This window comes from Magnolia sinica, chromosome 19 (genome assembly GCF_029962835.1).
Source record: "Magnolia sinica isolate HGM2019 chromosome 19, MsV1, whole genome shotgun sequence".
NCBI classification, from domain to species: Eukaryota; Viridiplantae; Streptophyta; class Magnoliopsida; order Magnoliales; family Magnoliaceae; genus Magnolia; species Magnolia sinica.
This window is the reverse complement of record NC_080591.1, coordinates 9,579,887-9,605,078: the sequence shown is the minus strand read 5'-3', so window position 1 is coordinate 9,605,078 and position 25,192 is coordinate 9,579,887. Positions and strand designations below refer to the sequence as shown.

The 25,192-nt window shown below is 39.2% G+C and overlaps 1 protein-coding gene across 5 annotated transcripts; it reads right to left on the bottom strand.

The window, feature by feature from the left end:
• Positions 1-988: 988 nt before the first annotated feature.
• On the bottom strand, positions 989-18,926 carry LOC131234395 (caffeoylshikimate esterase). Of its 5 annotated transcripts, none has more exons than XM_058231237.1 (9): positions 18,771-18,926; positions 18,436-18,667; positions 12,709-12,738; positions 11,773-11,899; positions 11,530-11,676; positions 5,273-5,403; positions 5,043-5,180; positions 4,526-4,624; positions 989-1,408 (listed from the first exon to the last, which is right to left on the bottom strand). In XM_058231237.1, exons 2-9 carry the CDS (start codon positions 18,565-18,567, stop codon positions 1,184-1,186), a joined length of 1,029 nt encoding a protein of 342 aa, XP_058087220.1. In that variant the 5' UTR covers positions 18,568-18,667; positions 18,771-18,926; the 3' UTR covers positions 989-1,183. The 5 variants fall into 5 exon arrangements, with proteins under 5 accessions (XP_058087220.1, XP_058087219.1, XP_058087218.1 ...); XM_058231236.1 differs by having other exon boundaries at positions 5,273-5,394; positions 18,436-18,623; positions 18,771-18,922; XM_058231235.1 differs by having other exon boundaries at positions 18,436-18,623; positions 18,771-18,921.
• Positions 18,927-25,192: the final 6,266 nt, after the last annotated feature.

Genomic DNA, 25,192 nt, shown 5'->3' with positions numbered 1-25,192 from the left:
TATGAACGGCCCAGAACATGGTGGCATCATGTGGGTGGGCCTAATTAAGGTGCTTCAAACAAAGCTTTCACAGTCTTTTCCAACCATATCATCTCTTGATTTGCAAGCGTATCGCACAAGTTGATCCACACACCTCTTGCAACCGTTGAAATGCCTTACTGATGACATGACCTACAGGCAAGCGAACCACCATGCCACCTGTATTCGAAACCCGCACCATTGAAACAGTAGGTCCCACGGTGAAGATCATCTTTCTTGAAAACCAGGCCAATCCGCTCACCAGATGGGCCACACATTGGAACCGGTGGATAACCAACGGTCCAACTCAACATACTGCCGTTTAACCACACTTAGTGAGTGTATCTGTTTTTCTGAGTAAGGTGATCTCCACGGTGGATCCTACTGTTTTCATCTTACAGGACGTTGTGATGCCTTCGGTTGTAGGCAATCTGTTCTACTCTATTTTATTTTTGAGGAACTACAGAGCTGGTCTTCCTCTTGAGAAATGATGAGATAAAGTAGTTGTATATAATACAACCTTTTTTTTCCTTGTCACATTAGTAAAATATCTTATCCATACAAAAGGTGGGCCACACCATGAAGATCACGTTATGAAAATCAGGACCATCCACCCATTAGGTGTCCACAGGCACTAGTACACTTATTCATTACATTGGCTGGCTAGATTTTAAAATTGTGGCCGTCCCAAATAGGTGGATGGGCTTGATATTTCATCCCAGGGGATCATCATGGTTTGTACCACAAACCTTTTTTACATGGATCAGATGTTCACGAGTCCTACAAGTCACACGTTGACAGGAAAGACTGGATGTATGAGAGAGGCTGTATCTGATCATTTCTCTTTCCTCTTTACTGTAATGATTTATTGCAATTCAATTCAATTGGTCGCCCAGCCACAACACCTTCTCCAGCTGTCAATAAGATTTGATGTCCAACACAACAAAGAGTACACATTGAAGCAGACCTCTGAAAACTAATCCCGAAAAATATTAATTACAACATAAATTACATAATTTGTTTATTTGAAACAATAATTAAAGTTGATAAAATATCCAAATTGTCTGAAAATAAATGACAAGATCTGATGAAGAAAAAAGAAAAGTAACATATGAAATTCACAAAAAAAAAAATAATAATAAATACAGAGGCAAAGATCAGCTAATCAAGGAGCATTTCTGGTGCTATGCTCGTCCAGCCAAGAGATGATATCATTGAGAACTTTAAATATCATCTCATCAGATTCGCCTTCTAGAAGAGCATGGTATGAGTCTTTATAAAGAAGGAACTTCTTGTCGGAACTGCTGGCTTTCTCATACAAAGCCTTACTCACAGACGGGTCGGTTACAGTATCTGCCTCTCCATGTAGGATCAGTAGTGGCAGAGAAATCTGAAAAGAAACGCAAATGTTCTGAACAGGCCAATACTAAGGCAAGGATTTAAATAACTAGAAATTACTTGCATGGAAGTGAACCTACAAAAATTTGCCATGCCCACACAGACCTCCACCTGGCACATGGACTGGACATCCTAGTAGTCAGTCCATCAGGTGGGCGCCACCATGTGAATGATGTGGCCCAAAAAAATCAAGTTTACCCACTAATCAGGTGGGCTGCAAAATACACATGCAACAAAACACGGACATTTTTTAGAAGTTGCCATCAGTCCACATTGAATATAAGTGCACATTTCACCAAGTGAGGGGACTGATTTTTAGGTGGACATTTACATGTAGGGCCCACCTGCATGGCTCGATTGTCCATTGATGCCAGGTTTGTGCGTGTCTGCACAGAGGGCATGTGTGGGCTTAGGAAAACTAAAGATGTCCATAACCGTAGATGCGTGAGCTTTCATAATATGCAAGTGAAGTGGGCGACAGCTTACAAAGAAAGAAATTGCTGGGATTTTGTGGTTATGAGCTGCAAACTAAATGATTGGGAGCTCTGAAACACTACTCACAGATTGATTGAGGCATTGAGAATCTGCTGTCCTTGTTATTCAGATATGCAGAAGGATTTCCTTCTTTGCTGCGTGTGTGTGTGTGCGCGCGCGTGCACATCTACATGCTTATATGCATGCATATGCATGATGCCATCTCAGAGAGAAAATTGTTCTTCACAAACATGTAGCAACAAAATCATGGGGCAAAACAAGCACAGCCAATGACAGCTCAACAGCCTAAGGGTTTACCTCGCATATGCAATACAAAGCCACTAGTACTATGAGATATAGGCTCCATTTGCGCGTGGCTAGATTCTCAATTGTTCCAAATAGCCATTGTTCTCATTCTTCTATCATAAGAAATGAGCTCATTTGCCATCTCGGGCCAGTATGGCAGACAACGGAATGCCTTTCTACATTTTTCAAATGGCACACACATCTGAAAGGCGTATACAACGTAAACCATCAGATGGAGTTATGCCTTGTATGCACACACTGAGAGCAAGCATTTCGTTATTTTTATTATTTTTTTTTAATTTTTTTAAGGTGTAAATGCATTAGCATACTTTTAAATGGACTCAGAGTGCACTCTTTTTATTGATAGGCAGGGCCCATGTACTTCGGCATCTAGACTTAAACTTATGGTCCAGACAGCTACCTCTTCACCTATTTTTCACCAAGCAAAGCATGATTCCTGAAAGCTAACTTATTTCCCTGCAATTTGTTTGATGGTGAATTGGTTATCTCTATTATAATTAATATAGATCATCCATTCCCCTAGCCATTGATTGGACGGTTAGGATCATCCAAACAAACTTTTTTTTTTTTTGAGAAGGATGGGCAAACGAAGCCAGGACCCACATGATGGATCATCTAGATCAATAGTCAGTCTGTTTATAGTATAATCAATATGGAATGTCCATTTACCAAATAATCAAAGTGGTTTTGGGGAGATTATATATCAAAGATGGAAACCACATGATGAATGGTCTAGATCAAAGCTTAGATCTTTTCTAGTATAATCAACAAGGATCGCCCATTTCCCTACCCAACAAACAAAGTGATTTTTAAGAGACAGAAATCAAAGGTGAGACCCGCATGATGGATGGTTTAGATCAATGATCTGACTTTTTCCAGTATATGCAATATTGGCCAATGACCATCAGGTTACCTAGCCAATGAATTCATGATTAGGATCACATAATCAAAGTGATTTTAAGAGAGATGGGAAATCAAGCTGGGACATGCATGATCAATGGTCCAGACCAATGATTCAGAGCTTTCTTGTATAATCAATAAGATCATGTGGCTCACTTGATGGAAACTTTTGATTTTTTTCACATGGCTAACATACAGGAATGCATGTGAATGGTACGGCTCCACAAGCTCGTGGACTAACATCATTGACAAGTTCTAGTTTCATGAATGTCTATCTAGCTATATAATAATTTTCAAATGAATGCATGCAGTTTGATTCGGTTCTCGGAATGGAGTTCCTAACAGAAAACTGTGATTCCAGGAACAGAGTTCTAAGTCAGCCAAACAGAAAAACTGTGATTAAAGGAAGAAGAATTTCTAGTCATGGTTCCAAGATTTCAACCAAATTCAGGGACTTCAGATTCTATATCCAAATGGCACACAAAAAATCCATGTAGTCTATAATGCACTCAAATAGATGATGCTAGATATGTACTTGTATTTGATTAGACATAGAATTAATTTATTTACTGATTACTTGTAGAGGTTCAGTTGCCCCACACAACACATGCCATTATAGCAGGTGTGTGGAACATCTGATTGGTGCATTAGATGGCTCTCACATTGAAGATACACAAGAGTCATGCTAGTCCACTACTTAGGTGGCCTACCTCATGTGAATGAATAGTTTAAAATTTTGCCAAGTTCCACACTCAACAGGCACCTGTGGCCTGCCTGACAAATGAATGAGCCTCGTTTATGCACATAGTCGTCATCACAGTCGGGGCCACTATATTCACTACTCAAATATCCAGTACGCTTCCTAGGTTGGCATGTACGTTGTGTCTAAAATTGCATCTCGAGACAAGTGCCCTGGGGCTAAGCAAAGCTCTTCTATAGACAGAATATCTGGATTTAAAATAAAATAAAATAAAATAATAAAATAATAAAAAAGAAAACTGCAAAAAGTTCAGAACAACTTGCGCTAAAGGTATTCTTGACAGAATCAAGGTTGCTCTAACGGCAAGCAGTGGTAGGAGAAAGAGGAAGTTCAGAAGAGGAAGCGACCTTCCAAAGTGGAAGTGGCACCTTTGTAGTAGCTTCCTGCTACTAATTATTGTTTAAATGAGATAGGGGATTTTCAAGTGTGAAGAGTGACTAAAGGGAGGAATAAACCCCCTTAACCAGCTTCTTTCTCTAGACTAAGCTCAACTGAATGTGAAAATCAGTTAAGGTGGTTATTCCTGACTTTGATCAGGAAAAAAATAATGAAAAGATATACTATTTTCTACAATCACTGATTCCTACAACAACGGGCAAACAATACAAAGTACAAGTAAAGAATAAAAAGAGCAGGCATTTATCATACTTCTTCCAAACGGCTTTCTATCTCTTCAGTGGTTCTGAGTAACTCTACAGCAGTCCGCAGACGCGGTTTGCCCTTGTAAGCGATAACATTATATGGTGTCTGCACTCAAGGAAAAAAAAATTTCCACGTTAAGGAAAAGTCATGGGACCGGCTATTTTCACTCTGACTAATAAATACACCCATCCCTTCCAACTTCTGGAGAAAAGTACAACTTTGTACCATTCCACCACAAAAACTAGAAAGGGTTGTATTTATCAGTTGGGGTGCATGCCGATGATGATTCCCAAAATTGTAAGTATATGGAACTCAAAAGCAAGGCAGTCACAAAAATTTGGGCTAGCATGCAGCGTAGCAAGTGCAGCATGAGCGCACACTCGCATGGCCAGCAGGGGATGCATGATGCAGAAACACGTGCTGATAGTACTTGATATGAAGCCATCCTATAGAAGGGATTCCATGCAGCAACATAATGCTGCAAATTTAATTATTGAATTTTCTAATAAGTACAGAGGCCAACCAGCTTTCGCTTTTTTGGGTCTTTGAATGCCATCTCTGCCAAATCCTTTTGTGGAACTAACTTCCCTTTGGGAAGAACTTTAGCTATACAAATGAGAAACTGCTTCAACGCCCAAGGTGGAACCATATCCTCTGCAATCTACTAACAAATGTTTCAGTTAATTGATAGAAGTGCAGATTGCAAACTGATGATAACACATCTAATAACACTCAGCAGATAAAGGAGATTACTTTGCACATAGGCGCAACAAGAATTGCACCATCCCATGCATGAGTTTGTCTTAGATGCACCTTCAAAGCAACTGCTCCACCCATAGACTCTCCAAACAGGAAGCTTGGGAGGCTTCTGTATTCTGGATTCTCTGCCCTCCAAGAAAAGTCAGATATCAAGTGCATGGCTACTTTGCTTACAGTTAGCAACTACCTCACTATTAGAAGTACAGTGTGCTGATTATCTTGATTCTTGGTAGCCAAATGCACAGTGTATGTTTAGATGCATGGCAGCAATTCTTCAATAGCCTAAATGGATATTCTTCATGATGAGATCATGGAAATTACTTAAGCAGTGACAGGACATGCATATCAACTTTCTATGTCCAGCCATGAATAGAGCAGTAATGGTTTTCCAGAATTCTTCAGGTCATTGTATATTGTCATCATGTTGGAGAGCAAAAAGCATAATGAATGTTTGGTATTCCTCTGAATTACAACTCACAAATACTTTTTCCCTCATAAGTAAAACATGAGCAAGTAGCTGGAAATGTAGTGTCCCCAACAACTAGCAGTCATGGTGGTCATCATGGTCCCAAACATGAGCGAGTAGCTGGAAATAGTGGCCCCAACAAGTAGCAGTCATGGTGGTCATTAAGGTCCCAAACATGGAGCACGAGGGCTCTCCACAAGATTCGTTACAGGCCATCCATCAGTGAGCCACTAGGGGGCAGTTTGTATACAGGAATAGCAAGGTCAGAGCAAAGTTATTCCATTTGAAGGAGTTAAAAAACTTCCGTTTGCAAATGAATTTGCATTGGAACGATACCTCACCAGAAGCTTTTATCCCAAAAAGGCCTCATATAGGTGAAATTCTATACCAAACAAAATAGGAGTGCTTTTTTTTACTGGGTTAATGTTGCCCTTCTCTTCCTCTATGGTCTTCTTCTGTTCTTCCTCGATGGTCTTCTTCTGTTCCATTTCTCCTATCTTCACAACAACACCATCCATCAACCACCAGTGACCATGATCAAGTATCAAAAGGACAATGACAAGAATACAGGGCTGAGGAGTCTCTGACTGCTGCTCCAGCAACTATTGGCAGGTGGTCGATAACCGTTGGGCACACAACGGCACCCCATTGGTTACAGGAAAAACATCCCACATCCATCTTCCCTTTTTTTATGTTTTTAGTTTTGAACGAAATATATAAATAAAGAAGAAGAAGATGATGATGAGGAAGACGCTGCCGGGTGATTGTTGTTGAAGTTGGTTCTCACCAATTCCTGCCAGATCTTGCCTGATACACCAGAGCCACTTCAGAGACAGCTGGAAAGGATATGCATGCACACATGGCAAACATTGTTGAAATGCATGCCCTTAGTCTAATGAGTTACATTTTTTTTCATTAATGCTTTGTTCGCATATTGGAATGATCCATCAACATGGCTAGCCAAACCAATTTAACTATCTGGTATCAACTTGCACTTCCTATGCTTGTTACACTTATCTTTAGACTTGAGAGGACCTTGGGTCCTAGTGGGGTTTGATCGATTGGTTTGATTCACCAATATGTAAGCCTCTTAGGGCCTGTTTGGGCAAACGGCGTTAGGTGTATTAAAGGGGATTTGGTGGGATAGGATTGTCAAATCCCTCCTACCCTACCCCTTTGCATGTTTGGGCGGCGGCGTCTGCAAGTTTTCCACTGTCCTTCGCTGTATTCAATGGAGATACGGAGGGATTGCGAAATCCCTTGATTCATGTGATGCGAACTGCCAAACCTCTGCAACTCTCTCTCTCTCTCTCTCTCTCTCTCTCTCTCTCTCTCTCTCTCTGATGCCCCAAATCCAAAGAAATCCTTCTATTCTCCTTCAAATCTCAACTCCCATTTCGATTCCTCCATCAGTTCTATCATCTGCCTGAAAAGCCCTAGTTCTCTTTCTTCTTAGAGTTGAATTTTCCCTTGCTTTTCTGATCAAGAGGAGAGATTTCAGCTCTCTGTTGCCGGTGCGTGTGGGGTTTTTTTTTTGAAAAACAGTTTTGGGAAGGAAATCTGGAAAACCCATTTCTCAGTTTTTGGGGTTTGTGCAGTTTTGGGAGGGATTTTTGGAAAATCCATTTATCTGTTTCTAGGAAGCTTTGCGGTTTTGGGAGTGCTTTTGGTGAAACCCATTTCTCTGTTTCGTGTGGTTTCGCAGGGTTTCTGGAAAACCCATTTATCTATTTCTCGTGTTATTGCAGTTTCAAGAGTGATTTCTGAAAATCCCAGCTTGCAGTTTTGTAGGGTTTTTGTCGTGTTGGGAAGGGTTCTTGAATTTTCAGTTCTCTAATTCTCGGTTTTCTGCAGTTTTCGGAGAGGTTTATGGGACGCCCATGGTTTGAGCAGTTTGAGGAAGGAGTCATGAAAGAACATTTCACCGTTTCTAGGGTTTTTGCAGCTCCTTGTGAGATTTGTGCGAAAGACAATTTCTCTGCATCTAAGGTTTTCTTTTTAGCATTTCTGAGAAGGATTCATGAAAACCCAGCTCGTTGTTTGTAGGTCTCTTTTTGTTGGCAGTCGATTGGGAGATCTCCCTGTTCTCCATTTTATGTTTTTTTTTTTTTGGCAGTTTTAGGAGAGATTCCTGAAAACCCAGTTCTCTGTTGATGGTTCTTGCAGTTTTTGGAAGCAATTCCTGGGTTATCCAAACAGCATTAGTTGGTGGGATGGTTGCAATACCACAACACCGAAACAGAACCGATGTTGGATATGGGATTGTCGTCTTCAGCCAAACCACTCGACCATCCACTGACGGCATTAAATTCACCTGACATGATAATTCAATACACCTCAATACACCCAAAGCCGTTTGCCCAAACAGGCCCTTAGGTGGATCATGGTGAGCTGGGTGGTCGATCATGTTCTCATGGGGATTAATCCATGGCCATTTTGGATTTAGCCTTATATCAATAATTAGAATGATTGATCAACATGACCGACTAAACTAGTTTTGTAAAGCGTTTTTTAAACAATTAATTGTGAAATCATCATATGCGTTGTTTTGTAAAATCCACAATTCAGATTTATTTTTGGATGATCAATCATGGCCATGGGATATGGTGGGCCTAGGACGATGGGCCGCAAGACCGCACGTAGAAGGATATGTGTATAAAATCATGTACATCCATTTGGTGAAACTTCCAAACTTGGAAAGGTTTGAATCAGTTAAAGTTCTTGTGTGGTTAGGAAAGTATATTGCGGGTGTTGCTTACAGTTTAACCTACAACGATTGCCATGTAGAGATCCCTCTATGATAAGAAAAGTTTGGTGGCAATACATGACATTAGCCTAGAAAGCCCCACAGAGTTCCAGGCCCCAAGAAAGCTGCCTTGGCACATAGAGTAGAAATCTTAAGGCGGCCGATTCGAGAGAATGAGAGAGAGAGAGTGCCAGTCGTCTTCCGTTCTTCATAAAAGGTACGGTTGATGTTAATTCATGTATGCCTAAAAAAGTATATCCAAGTTGATTTATTTCACTTCTGCCATGCGCAAACGCTTTCAAAGATGTAACTGAAATTACTGACCAAATCCTGGACCCCACTTTAGATGGATCATAAGCCAATAAATACAGTGAAATTGTCTGAACCAGCCAACTAGAGGGCATACGATGGATGGTTAAAATGAAAAATAGTCAATTATTTGACTTCTAAGTTCAGGATCAAACGTCCATTGGCCATAGCTTAATAGCTTAGGATTGTACAATCAATTGGCTTTTAGTACAGCAGTGCACAATTTTTAAGTGCATGCACATGAACCATGACATGTCTAAGTGGCAATATCTCCACAAATCGTTGCTACACCTAAGGCTAAGACTAGTGACAGTTCAACACCATTTAATGTGGTTTCTCATCTGCAATACAAGTTGCATATATACACACCTCCAGACTGTCAAAGTTGTAGGACACAGTATTATGATCAATGGTGTTGTATGTTAATGAATAAGATCGAATGCTAATTGAAACTAGACAGTGCAATAGACATTATGCTGGATACACACCCCTGAAAGGCGCACTTTATATAGATTGTTTTTTTATATTTAATTTTAATTCTAGGATATAAACCTTATTTAAACAAAGTATAGAACTATCACATGATAATAGATCGTATTTACCAAACAGTGAATAAACTATTCTTAAAAAAAAAAAATTCAGGAATTCTTGTTCTAGTCTCTTCTTATCTAGCTCCAAAATCATTCACGTATGATGTATCCAAGGGGACCTTGATGACTGCAAAGTGTCTTTGCATGAGCATGCATTTGTCTAATCAGTACTTTCTATGACTCAAGAAGTATCTTTCTAGGTCAACACTGATGGGCATTTAGTGTGAATGGTATTTGTGCGCATGTTAGGTTAGACTTATGGCCTCTATGAGGGGCCCTGCCATGCAGAGTTTCAGGCTTTCAGTAAAAGAGATTGACAGCCTTCACAGCCCATTTGCGCATGATTTCCTCTTCTTCAATTTCTAACAGCAATACTGCATAGAACAACTGCAGTGAGTACATTCCAGAGATTATGCCACTAGGAAGGACTTCATAAATAAATGGAACAACAATGAACCTTCTTTTTAGCTTGGATACCAGCCTCCCTCACTTTTCTCCCTTTCTTTTCATTTCTTTGGGCTTTTGATGTGGCATATACGTGTTGTTTGTGCATTTCTAAGTTCATGTTTTTGTTGACACTTCATTGTCCTTGCTGTTTGGACAGGAATTCATGTACTATTTATCATAGATGGTACCCGTCAAAAGTAATATTTATTATAGCTGGACTCAGCATTGAATGTTTGCCTGGAGTGTTTTAAGTTCGAAAATTTCTGACCCTGTTAGTTTTTCTAAACTACAATTGACACTTCCCAAAATAGGGAACGTTCTGTTGCCAGTCAAAGTCCTTTGTTTAAGGCCTCACAAATAAGACAATCCATGGAGGGACCAACTCCTAAATACATAGCTACATCTTCTACTAACCAAACTATCAACCAAGTTGCCACTCAATCGAATTTGGTAGCCTTACTAAAAAAAACATCGCGGTAGAAACTTACAGAAAAAAAAAATGTTCCCAAGAGACCAAGACTCACAAGCTCCATTGAGTGACTTGCAACCACTTCAACCAAGTCAAACTTTTTTCGCTCAAATGCTTAACTTGCAAGGTTGGCAAGCAATTCATGATAGCTGGATAGCACTGAGCCAATCGACATAAGCACATAAATGAGGTGGTTTCTTGAAGGAATATAACTCTAATCCTCTGTATCAGCACTTCAACCTCTATGCGTGTAGCTATAGAAACTTCCTGTATTGGTTTGATTTATGATGATAAGACAGTTTCTCACTCTGAAATAGATCCCAAACAAATATGTGAATGAAAAGAAAACAGTCAAGACTTTTGGAGTGCCTTACAAAACCATCTATGGGAAAGTTGGATTGAATGATGTGGGCCCCATTCACCACCCCCAAGTGACGGCGTTTGTCTAGCTAATGGGTAGAAACAGAATCCTCAATATCGATAACCTTCAGGAAAGCTCTTTAGAAATCCCCCAATTGTTGCATGTTGTGCTTGAGGGACATAGAGACATTGGATCACTTTTTTATTCATTGCCCCGTCGTTTAGAAGGTGTGGGATAAATTCCCTGCATTTTTTCAAATGCCTTGGGTGATGTCGGGGTCTATCTTCCTGGCTTGGAACAGGAAAGTGGGGAAAAAGAGAAGCTGGTGTGGAAGCTTGTGTTAATGGCAGTTATTTCGGCCTCTTGGAGGGGGAGAAATGAGCAGTGCTTTCAAAACAAGAGCGGATCAAAGGGGGATGTATATAAGAGAGCTAAATTGGATGTTTTGGATGTTGTAGGACGGGTTTCTTGTTTCAAGGATTTCCCCAATCTGAGTGGTCTTTCCTTTCTAGTATGTAAATGTTTGTTGTAAATTTGAGCCTTTTGTGCGCGCTTTCAATAAAACCTTCATCACCTTTCAAAAAAAAACACTCACTCATTGTTATAACAAATTAGCAGGCAACATTTTATTCATCTAAAGTTTGACACAGCAATGCATGGAATTCTAGTACCATTGCAGCAACCTTAGAAAGCCACCACGATCTGTTTTCTTGCTGATGATAACCGAGGAACAAAATAATTCAAGCATAAGCAGCAGTTAAAAGAACCATATGTAACAAGGTACACTCAAATTTCCATTATTATTGTTATTTATTTATCAATGGTGCACTCTCATTTCCACTACAAAAGAGACAAGACCATACCTTTTACTTTGGAGAAATGCTCAATGACATCATCAACAAGGCTATCAAAGTTGGGAATATATCCATGAAGGCCATCGGAAAGACCAAATCCAGGGTAGTCCATTGCAAAAACTCCATAACCAGATGATGCTAACTTCCTGGCTATTCCTGCGGATCAAAATGCATCAATTCAATGTGTTGCACTCTCCAAAATATCTCAAGATACAGGTTGTCCATTAACTCATTATAGAAGAGCATACATGCCTTCGAAGAAAAATGTGCAAGTGTCCCCATAACCATGACAAAAGCAAACTGTTGCTTTTACTGGAGATGTCTCTGGAAGCCAACTTTTAGTGAAAATCTCTAATCCTCTAGAATTAACTTCATACATCTGCACAATGTAAACTAAAGGCATTATCTTTGTTCGTGAAATGCATGGAAAGTATACTGCAAGCACATAACAAGGATTCCATGGCATTTATCAACTGCTAGCACCAAGCAAAATGAACAGAACTCATATGAATCTACTTTTCATGCTGAAGTTGATAGAACTGTGCTAAAAGGGAGAAAAAATAGATATCCAAACAAACAATGGAGGCGGATAGGTCTTTCCAATCGCATGTGCATTTTTAATTTTTTTTTGCAGACACAGGGTGTCCCCACCTCTTTTTTGAAGTGAGACTAATCCCCGCGGATACACACAATCACCCATGACCACGTGTATCGGGTAAAGCCAAGGAGGGGAATCGAACCCTCACCTATAGGGAGCAAACCTACAGTGAAGACCATTCGCCCACGTGCATGTGCATTTTATTTTATAATTAGAAGCATTTGGGCTCAAGACTGGTGCAGACTAGTAATTCCTCCATTTGTATCATGGTTTCTATTCCCCTTATCTGATCTTAATATACCTTAGGTATCTTCTAAAAAGCATGAAGAAATTAGGGAAAATTGTAGTGTGCATGTGTGCGTGCGTGCGTGAGCAAGCGAGCGTGCATGTGTGTGGCCTCAGAAAAAAGCAGCATAAACTGAAATGGCCTCAGAAGTCATTTACCTCCTTCATTTTCACCCCAGTATATGATGGAAGAAGAAGAAGTTACTTGAAAGCGTGAAGGAATTAAGGAAAATTCAAATGTGTGTGAGTCTGCATCTGTGTGAAAGAAGCAGCAAAAACTAAAATGCCCTCAGAAGTCATTTTACCTCCTTCATTTTCACCCCAGTATATGATGCCTGCAACAAGCCGAAAACAAAATATCAATTACCATCCAGTCACAATTCCAAGAATAAACAAGGACTGTTTTAAAAATAAAATGTGCTTAAAATCACATTCACAAAATAACCAAATTTTTATTTTTATTTTTATTTTAAGTCACTCACTAAATCCTAGAAGGTATCAGGATGGATCTTCTTTCAGATGTCAAATAATAGTAGCACAAAGAAAAGAAGAAGATCACATTTTAAAAGAGGAAAGATGTTACACTAAAACACCTATTTTCCAAAAGCAGCAAATCACAAGTAACAATTATCATAGACGTCTTCATCATCTTAGCCTTCTCCCAGCAATTTGGGATTGACTTCTAAATAGTAGATTGGCAAGAGTTCTAAAATCGACTATCAACCAGACAACCTTGCTTTTTTACTTGGGTATGGCCCTTATTTGCTAGCACGAAACCTCATATTATGGCTACCAAAATCATATGATTTACAATTTGAATCTTAAATCTTATGGGAAATGACTAGAAGCTTATGTTTGAATCCCATTCTCTAAAATTATGATTCGTGCTTTCAGTCTTCCAGTTTAACTAAGATCTAACAATTCAACTGAAAACAGGGATCATGGATGTGCGCTGAACTGTGAACTATAAAAATTGGTATTTGCTTTCCTTTTTTTTCTTCTTTTGAAAGTTATTTGGAGCCTTTTGAACCCAAATAACATATCACCCTTATATTAACCAGTTGTGGGAGGCATTTTGAGTTTTATATCTTTTAAAAATATATTGGACAAGTCCAACAATGATGCTTACAAATTTAAAATGGAGATGAAGATGTTGACACAATGGAGATCAATTGACAATTCAACATAGATTGAGATTTGAGTGTTCCCTTTCATTTGTTTGGCGCTTTTAGCTTTAGAACTAAGAATCTGGAAGTTGACTTGTTTAGTTTGTTTAACCAATGCATTGCACTGTTATTTTGATGTTTTGCACAGATCTTAATGTGATATATAGAAGATTTGATCATATCCAACTTTTTATATTTCTATAATTTTATTTTAGATTTTCTTTATTGTCTAAGAAATCCTAAAAAACTTACGATCTAATGATTTATGATTTACAACTTACAATCTCATCCTGCTACAGTTTTATGACCCTATATGACTTTCAAACATTGCCCCGTGCCACCCTCAATATGGTAAAGGGAACAAAAAAAAAAAAGAATAGGTAGATAATGAAAAAGGGTTAATCTTTTATGAAGCGAAGGGGAAAAGTGTTTGTTGGCATTGTTCATGCAAAACCAAAATCACAAAGCCTAATGATGGAGTCAGCAAAAAATATATCATAATCATCATCATCATCATAGTAGCCTTTCTCCCAGCAATTTGGGGCTGGCTTTCGTTGAGTATGCGTGTGCCACATACTCCAACAGAGCAGTATATCTCAAAGTGTTGTATGCATTTCAGTGCTCTTGCTGTTCACCGTAAAGGGTCTTATATATCCCTATTTTGTATCTTATAATATTAGCTAACTTACTCTTATCTATTTTAGTTGTTTAATCTTATAAATAAGTTTGTTAAGAGAAAGGGTCAATCACTTTCTCATTCTCATTCTCTTCAATGGTTCAAAGTCAATTCACACTAACATAAAAAAATTCCACTCTGACAACACCAAGAAGAGAGATTACCAAAGGATACTGATTTAAGTACAATGGGATCAATAAAAGGCGGAGAAGCCATTTCCAAATTTTGTTAAATGACAACTACCCTAAGAGCTCAGGACAAAAGGAATCAGAAACCCAAATAAGGCTGAAGGTCATGGATATGTTCATAATATTAGGATAACTAAAGTGAAATAATCATTGAGAAAGATGAAGACAAGAAAGGCCCTACGACTAATAGAGGTTTGGAAGTGTGCGTAAGATACTGGTTTATTTTGAAGATTGTAGAAGAAAATGCCAAATGAATGGATGATGATTACCATGGTACCTTTGTTCAAGAATAAAGAAGATACAGAGAGTTGCACTTACTATCATGGGATTAAACTTATAAATCATGCTATGAAACTTCGAGAGAGAGTGATCAAGCAAAGATTAATGCATGAAACAAATGTATCAGAACATCAATTTGGATTTATGCTAGGAACGTCATGAATTGAGGCGTTTTTCCTACTTTAGACAATTGATGGACAAATAAAGGGTTGGAAGAGAAAGGATCTCCACATGGTCTTTATTGACATAGAGAAAGCATAGTATAGGGTCCGTAGAGAGTTAATTTGGTAGGTGTTGGGACAAAAAGAGTCTCATGAGGATATATTGACATAATTAAGTGCATGTATGAGGGAGTGATAACAAATGCAAGGGACTACTATAGGAGGGAGAAGTGAGTTTCAAATTACAGTAGGCTTACACTAGGGGTCAACATTAAGCAAGTATTTTTTTTTGCATTGGGTATGGATGAGTTAGCGAGACATAGTAGGAAGATATCTTGTGGTGAATGTTGTTAGCAAAAGACAAGTTTGATTGACAATATGAGGAAAGGGGTAAACACAAAGCTAGAACTATGGAGGGACGCTTTTCTTTTTTTCTTTTTTTGTTTTTTTTTTCTCTTTTTTGAAGGATGAACCCTTTATTAAGGCACAAAGCCAAAGAGAAGAAGGAAAACAAACAAAAAAAAAAAATACAACCCCACCCACAAGCCCTGCTTAGCAAACCTAAAGACACCCAATCAGAAAGAAACTAAATAACCCCAACTAAAAACAACCAAAGCAGAACTACTCAGATTCCAAAAAGCCTGATTATTCCTCCCAAACCAGACAGACCACACAACAGCCAATAAAGCAATCCTCCATATGCAAACCCCAAAAGAGCCCCCTCCCTCATGCCAAGCCCTAAGCAAGACATCAATCGAGCCAGGCATCACCTAGGAGACATTCACGAATCCACAAATACTAGTCCAAACAAGCCTTAAAAAAGAGCAGTTGATGAATAGGTGGTCCACCGACTCCTCTACTCCCAGATAGAGCAAACAAACATTAGGAAGCACCATATTTCTTTTGCAGAGATTGTTGATAGTCAAGATCTTATGGAGGGATGCTTTAGAATCTAGAGTTTTAATATTATTGGATAAGAGATGCGGCTTTAGGAACAATGGATGTGGAAACGAGGAATTTGTTATGATTGATGACCAAGAAGTATCCACAAATACTAGTCCAAACAAGCCTTAAAAAAGAGTGGTTGATGAATAGGTGGTCCACCGACTCCTCTGCTCCCAAATAGAGCAAACAAACATTAGGAAGCACCATATTTCTTTTGCAGAGATTGTTGATAGCCAAGATCCTATGGAGGGATGCTTTAGAATCTAGAGTTTTAATATTATTGGATAAGTGATGTGGCTTTAGGAACAATGGATGTGGAAACAAGGAATTTGTTACGATTGATGACCAAGAAGTATCCGAAAATGACTATTTTTTATATATTGGGTCTATAATTCATGAGAGCAAAGAGAGGGAGATGGATGTTACTCGTAGAATTAGAGCTAGATAGATTAAGTGAAGATGTGTAATGCAGGGGCATTTTCACACCAGGCTCGAGTGGGGTAACTTTTGGAATGCAAGGAGACACTTGGGGTGAGTGGCCCATGTAAAGCGGAACCCATGTGAAGTGGGGCCCACAAGGGGGTTCTACCGAGGTCCTAGCTCATGCGATGGGGGGCCTAGGCTATGAGATAAGGGATTGATTCGCCACTCTCTATCAGTACGAGCTTTTAGAGCAAGTGGTTAATTGTCATGCATCAAAGTGGTATCAGAGCAGGAGGTCTCATGTTCGAGACTCCTCACCGGAGGTGATTAATGCAGTGGCATTTTCACACAGGGCTCAAGTGGGGTAGTCTGTGGGTTGTGGGTAGACACTCAGGGTGGGTGGCCCATGTGAAGCAGAACCCATGTGACGTGGGCCCCACAAGAGGGTTCAGCCAAGGTCCTAACCCATGCGATGTGGGGCCTGAGTTATGAGATAAAGAGATTGATTTGTCACTCTCTATCAGTTCGCGATTTATCAGCACTCCTTTGTGGTTGTAAAAATTTCTAGTTCTAACAAGTTTATTGCTTGCAACATTTTTGGAACTTATAATTAATGAATGATTTTTATAATTTTTCTAGTAATCCATCATCTAGTCTATTTTCATCTTACAAAATTTAATTCCATTCTTATATATATTAAAATTCTTGAAAGTACCAGCTGCCTGAAAATTTCTAGACAATTCGCAAACGTCCTACAATCAGCCTCTCTTTTTTAGTAATGCATTGGGACTCATACTTGTTGCAACTAATTTGTGGGAAATTATTAAATGTTATTATGAGGGGTAAGTGGTCTTTATAAGGACCTATTTTGCGACGAGAAGAGCATCCCATTTTGAATTCTAATATATATATATATATATATATATATATATATATATATATATATATATATATATATATATATATATATATATATATATATATATATATATATGCTTCAAATTTCAACAAAAGAAAGAGTTGAGTGATTCCTCTTTTAGTTATGAGCCAATGATTCGCAGTTTATCAGCACTCCTTTGTAGTTGCAAAAATTTCTAGTTCTGACAAGTTTGTTGCTTGCAACATTTTTGGTACTTATAATTAATGAATAATTTTTATAATTTTTCTAGTAATCCATCATCTAGTCTATTTTTATCCTACAAAATTTCAATATATTCTTATATATATTAAAATTCTTGAAAGTACCAGCTGCCTGAAAATAACGATTTTCTGGACAATTTCCAAACGTCCTAAAATCAGCCTCATTTGTGTGTGGGTTTTATTACGTCTTTATTTTTCAGAAACCAAACTCATCAAAATTCATTTTGGCTTTTGAATCAGCTCAATTGTATTCAAGAATATATGCTATTTTGAGATCATTGTATTTAAGTTGTCCATGGCAATCCATTGCGACCACATCAAGCAGCATCATAACTTTTTCTTCCTCTTCTTCTCTAATACCAAAACTATAGCTAGCAATCAGCTGCCCCCAACCATGCACACACATGCACACAATTTTTACAAAGAAATAGCTAAAGTCTGACCCTCTCAGTAAAACTAAAATGCCATTTCTATGAATTTCAACATTGCAAGAGGAATAAGAGCCATCTCAAATTAAAAATCGCATAATCAATGCAAACAATGGAGTGCCTACTCACAGCACAAGTGCAAACATCATGGCATACATGTACAAGAACTAGGCCTCTCATTAGGCGGGTCACAGCACCTTGCCCAAAAAATCAGGCATTTCAGATTACCCCAGCCACTTATTCAAGCACGGAAAGTGGATATTTAGTCCATTACTCGTATCCACTTTTCCCTCAAATATAATTTGGATCGTCCATCCCACCTGATTTTCAGCCCAGTGCTCATCCATGGTGGGACCTGCCTGATGAGCGGTCTAGATCCCATACATGTTTTCCCACGAGTATCAATGAGCAACTACACATCACAACAACTAAAACTTAGAACAGTGAATTAGCAATCCAAAGCAAGAATTCTCGCATAGATTGACCAATCCATCATTCAAATCGTAACAAGAACCGAAATTCAGAACACTAAACTCAACATCAAGAGCACAAAGCAAACATCTCAAATTCCCTATCCGACGAAACAAGAATACAAAATCAGAAGATGGTTCGAACTTAGAGAATACCTTCAGTAAGCAATGATCGATGCTGAACTGCATTTCCTTGTAGGAATCTCGGACGCGGCGCCTCCCAGGAGCCTGATCAAGATCAGCATCGGGGATCTTTGGCAGATCTCGGACGACACCTTCCGAACCCATTGAAGTCGTTCCTCTTCTCCTCGTCCTCTCGGGAAATAAAACCCTAACCCTAGAATCTAGAGAAGTCAAGCTCTTTACAAAATCTCTGAAATTCGAGTTCCTTTTGTAGAGAATGAGAAGAGAAATGCAAAAACATCATGATGGTGGTGGTGTTGGTGGAAAGAATGCATGATGTATGACGGACGGTGGGGATTTGTATGTACCGTGTGTCGGAGATGACCAGAAGGTCTTGGATAGAGTTGGAGTTTTTGACGCCATTTTGCGAGCGAGGGAGAGCGACTTAAAATATTCGGGGCTTCCGTTGGAAGGGAGAGAAGGCGATGTACCAAATCTCTAGGCGGGATCGACTCTGGTTCGTCGCGCAATTGACGAGGCTGTGTTTGTTGCCAGTTTATTATACAAGTGGATCGTTGTTTGTGTATCTGGATCGTCCATCTGGTGCATCCCACCGTGGATGTTGCATGGAATAAAGATACACGTAGATAAATGATAGTGGATGGTTGATACATGGCATTTGAGTGGACGCTAAATATAAGAGATTGAGGCGTGAATCGGCCAACACCGCACGTGTGGGCGATGTGGGTGGGGCAGTGATTAGGTGTGGGAGGGACGGCTGGGAACATGACTTGGCCCACTAGTTAGGCGAACCTACTCAGCAGTTGGGCTCCACTTGTATGAGGAATAGAAGGAAATCACATCGGGCCTATTATTCAACGCACATGTGTGGACCACCTGACGAGTGGAGCCGCCTGGCAATCAGACAGATCCAAACTCTGGTGGACCACACCTAAGTGGGGATGGGGATGGGCACAAGAGAAACTTAATGGGGCCCACCGAAGTTTTTAACAGGTAATATTTGAGTTTTCCCTTCATCCTGGTGGGACTCACCTTCTGAACGGGTTAGATGGAGTATAAAAGTCACGCTAGGCCATAGGAAGGTTTCAATGTTGAGTGTCCTCATCCCTAATCTTTCCTCTGGTGCGGCCCACTTGAGCCTTTGATATCCATCATTTTGGCCTCATGAACTAACATCCACTTAGCACGACTGATGAACGGAATGGATGTCCCACAGAGATTTTTGTTGCATGGGCTCTCTGATCCTAACCACTTTATACCCAGTAAAAGGGAAAGATCCATCAGCGAGAGAGGAGAGAGAACATCCATCAATCCAGGAAGCTGATTGCCTAGTGTAGGGCCTACCGTGGAAGTACGTATCTTATACACACCGTTCATCCGCTTTCCCATATCATTTCAATAGCATAAGCTTAAAACAAAGCATATCAAAAGCTAAAGTGAACCACACTATAGGAAAAGTGGAGATAATAATCTCTACCATCGAAACCTTCTCAAGGCCCATGGCGGTGATTATCGTAAGGTCATACATACATGGATGAAAGGAAAAATAAATATCAGCTTAATTCAAAAGCATCGCGGCCTTCAAAAAAATTTCAACGGTAAACATTTAATTTAGACTCTTTCTCATGTTGTGGTCCACTTGAGTTTTAATTACGTTTGAAAAGGATGGACGCGGTAGGCAGGAGACATGCATCATGGTGAGCCCCACCTAGTTTACTCAATAGGCTATGCGCAATCCGCTTCCATCAATCTAATCCTATAAGGCTATGACAGCCCCATCGGTGTAGTTTCGTCGAGGGGCCATCCGTCCATCATGATGGGCCGCACATGTGGATTGTCCTGACCCAAGATGTACGGCGATAAACCACGGTTCGACCACGCGCGAACGAGAAAGCTTCGCTTTCTTTTTCGTTTCGTACAAGTAAAGTTCGCTTTAAATCCAGACGCTAGTCATTAGACAAACGAGATTTGGACTTGTTAGGACATGAGACAGGTGACTGAACCAGAAAGAACCCGAATACAATACATCCATCTCTATACAGTACAATCTGGACCATCCATCTAGTGGGGATCATTAATGACTTCCTATATTTCAAAATTTTCACTTAACAGTCGATTAAGGCATATGTTTTTGTTAACTTTATGGAACTTAATGCTGGCCATTAACTTCTTTTCTTCTCTGCCGTCCCTTTGTATCCCACTTTTCAGATGGCTAGGATCATTAGATCCACGTGTTTCTAGAACCATTTCGCATCCATAGTCTAACCCGTTAGGTGGATAATCTCGATTGATAAAAGACCATGCCACGTACTCTTATTGCAAGATGGCTGTAGCAGAAGCTGATTCTCCCGGCTCGTAAATCACTCTTCCACGTGATGTAACCTGGAGAGATGGAAGCGGATTGGCAGCTGTAGCACACACCAGCTGTGTAACTTGCGTATTGACGTCAGCAAGTTATGGGTCCCATCACGAGGTACGTGTGATGTATGTGTTATATCCAAACTGTTCATCCATTTGGCGGGCTCTTCTAAGGCCTGAACAGAAAAATAAGATAGGTAGAAAGATACAGTGGACCACACTTCAAAAAGCAGTGGGGGATTAATCTCTACCATTGAAACCCTTCCGAGGGTTACATATCACTATGAAATTTGTTTTTTTATTTTTGACCTTTTGAACATATTAGATGGAAAATAAACATTATAGTGAGCCCTGCTCCATTTAAGTATTGGCAACGATTCATTTTTTGGTTAATACTCCGAGGGCCTGTTTGGCCGGACAAATTGGATGAGATTTAATGGCATTAGAATAGATTGCACGAATTTCTTAGTAATGATAGCGATTGATGCAAGATCTATAGTACTGTACCTTTGAAAATTCAACGAACAATGTGGATATAATAAATTCAGGGGCATGTAACTTTCATATCCTTTGAAGTATTCGTACGACCCATAGCTCCAGGAGCGTCGGTGCTCTTCTTCTACACTTACGCCAGCTATATAACTGATGTGTGGTACACTGGCCAATCCTCATGTAATTCTTCGGAGGCTGATGTCATCGGTATAGCTAATGTATTAATATCAGCAAATTCTGTGGGTTCCATAATAAGGTATGTGTCATATCCAAACCGTTCATCCAATTGATGAGTTCTTCTTAAGTCTTGAGATGAAAAATAAGACATATAACTATCAAGTGGACCGTATTGAAGAAAATAGTGAGAGATTGAACGTCTACTATTGAAACCCTTTTTGGAGTCAAGACGTTTTAGATCAATATGATTTTTTTTTTCCTCTTCATTTAGGTATATTGAACCTTATGAACATATTTGATGTAAAATAAACATTATAATGAGCCCTACAAAATTTTCAACGGTGAAAATCAGTATCTCCAGTTGCTATTTATGGTGGGGGTCCAAATGATCTTTGTATATTATTCATTTTTTGGATAATACCCTAAAATAGTATAGATTAACTGTGTAGATATAATAAATACATCACTCTTGACCTCCCATGTAACTTTGATCTCATTTGAACTGTTTGTACAACTCAGAGCTCGAGGAGTGTCGGTTCTTGTCTTCCCACGACACGTACATACAGCAGCTTGTGCGGTACACCAGCCAATCCAGTTACCCTATAGTACTGAGAGCTCGGTGCTGGTCGGTGCTATGTGAGCCCATAAATGATCTATTTATTTCATCCATGCCTTCCATCAATTTTTACAGAACATTTTATAGAATGACTTCAACAATGAGTTACATCAAATCCTCAAGTAGATACAGTGGTGACTTAACAGGCACCATTGAAAACTTTTTAAGAGACATAAAAATTTTGGATCAAGCTGGTATTTTTGTTTTCCCTTCATCCAGGTATTTGTGACCTAATCAATAGTTTGGATGGAAAATAAACATTACAGCTAGCTCTAGGAAATTTTTAATGGTGGCCGTTAAATCACCACTATTTCATGTGTGATCCACCCTACAATTGGATCCGCATCATTTTTGGCATCTTGCCGTGAAATGAGCTTGAATTGTGGATGGACAGCGTGGATAAAATACATATATCATGGTGAGAAAAACATGGCTTTTCCACCACCGAGGAGGCTTCATTACCGAAACTGAGTCCGTTTCCACCGCAGCATTTCCCTTCACACTGGTAGGGCTAGAAAGGCTCGCAAAATGAACCGAGCGTCACTCTCTATCGTCTACATCATACACGTGGCAATCCTCCACAACCATCGTGACTATCAATTTAGCAACCCCACAAGTGGTCTACAGAAAAATATCACCATGATCAGGTGATCTAATCCGTTGGCGAGGACCACATATGGTGTCCCATTGCATTTGGTGAAATTTGAACATATCAGACAAAGGTAATAGTGAAATCTGAAAAGTAAAATATATTTCATAATAATATAGATGGTTTTCAACCACATGAACGGCTCTGATCATTCCTTCCATTCGTACAGTGGAGATAATAGGTATAGATGGACAGATAGCTATGTGTTAACGTTTACAATTTTTTGGCCTTTTTTTTATAAAATCTAACAGAATCTTAGAAACGTATAAATGCAAATGGAATCTCAATGCGTGTAAGCTGCCGACAAAATACTCCGAATTGGTGCGTTCGTTAATCGTGACGCAACAGTAGAAAAAGAGATTGACCGAGATGTGTAACAGGCTGGTTCATCGCTGCTCACTGCCGTACACATGGAAGAACTGTTGATAAATCAGGACCGTCCATATAATAAGTCCTAACGGATATGGCTTGCCTTAACAAAATGGACAAAAACGTTAGTTGCCATCAAGGCTTTTTATTGTTACCGTATATTTGAGGGCCACAGATAAGATAGTTAGGGTTGCCTGATCAATATAGCTTTGTATTGGTTGTCATGGATTAGTAGATCCACCTGATGGAGGATCTGGATTTCGCCAACGCTGCATATATATGGACAGTGCAATGGCATGAAACAAGGCTGGTTCGTGCTATGGTGAACCATAGCTGCTTCTAGAGAACCGAAAATGGCCTTAGCATTTTTGTAATAGGATAGGGACGCGTGGTAGAATTGAAGGCTGACCTTGCATCTTTGTTCAGGCCTCTTTGGATTGACAACGTAACCTAACCTAACACCTTTGAACTGGTCAGTTGGCATGTGTGGTGATGCACGTGAGAGGTATAGACGGCGTGTAACAATCAGAAATAACTACGTTGGGGAGCGTATTAACGTAGTAAGGTCCAGCTACATTTGATTCGACCACGTGCCACCTTTGAACTGGTCAGTTTTTACGTTGATTTTGCATTTGTACCGAGGTCACACGGCAAGCACAGTCAAACCTATCCATGTCAGGCACGTGGAATCTGACCCAGACAGCCTACGAATTCCTTTTTTTGTATTTTTTTAACAAACCTTTTGTAAATTATACCCTCGAAATGAGTAATTATTACCATTATACCGTGTTTGAAAATTCATTAAAATTTTTGCCTTAAAATCAGTTCAAAAGAACTAATGTTAATTTTTGATTGCACAGTGATGCATATGATGTATCTATTCCATCCATCCATTTTACCACGGCATTTTTTTGAGACATGAGCCAAAAATTGAGAAGGTGAGAAGTTGAGAAATCCCATGTGATGTTTATCAGAAATTCATCCTGTTCATTTATATTTTTGAATTAAGAAGTTAAGAAAGCCCATTTGATGTCTTTACGTAGGACATTATCATATTCATTCATATTTTTAGATCATGTTAGAGCAAGTGTTAAAAGATTATGCAAATTGAATATTTAAGTAGATTGCATGATAAAGAATTGAATGTCTATCATTGAAAAATTCACGGGCCTATGTATGTTTAAGATCCACCTATTTTTTGTGTTTTCAATTCATCCCGATGGAAATAACTTTGTGAACAATATAAAAGGTATATAAACATAACAGTGGACTCAAGAAGGCTCGGAAGATAAGCATTTACATGTACCTATATTTTCATACTGAGCTAAGGAGTGAATTTTCCACAAACATCACGGTGGGGGCACCAAGATTCCTATCACTTGGAGTTCCTGTGAAAGGCTTTTACAGGGAATACACGTCCCACGAAATCCATTCCCTTTGATTGGATGGCAATTCAACACCAATGGTGACTCAACCACCGTGCACGTGGCATAGATGTATTTTGTAAACCCCACTGATCTTATATATGATCCATTATGGATGGAACTTGGATGGACGTACGCTGTATTGATTGAACCATCCTAACAGCCTAATTTGTGGCAGATAAATGAATGGGTTTGAATCAACTGGTTATCAATCTAATTTTTAGCTATGGGTGAGATCAACTATGGATTTGTTCATCTACCAACCATCCGATAATGCATGGGCGAGTAGTATAAAAAAAAGTGTCACTTGTATCTTTCTATTATAGTTTTATATCTGACAAGCATGTGCACATCACGAACTAATCATTATGTTGTTACTAGTGTTAACGTACCCTTGTCTAAAATTTAATCTTCTCCTTTCATAAAATTAGCTAAGGTTTACATTGAATGCAAACCCGTCATCTTTTTTTCTAGCATCCATTTTCTCATACTCACATGGTTGGCTTGATGAATGGACCGATTTGTTTAACAATGGGTCCCTTTATTTTTTAAAGTTGCAATATTATCCACCGCAAATAAGTCATGCACGCATGTCATACCGATAGTCCAAGATATCATCAGTCTATTATTCATACACCATATTTCAAAAATCACCTCTACCAAGATATTCATCCAATTGCTGTT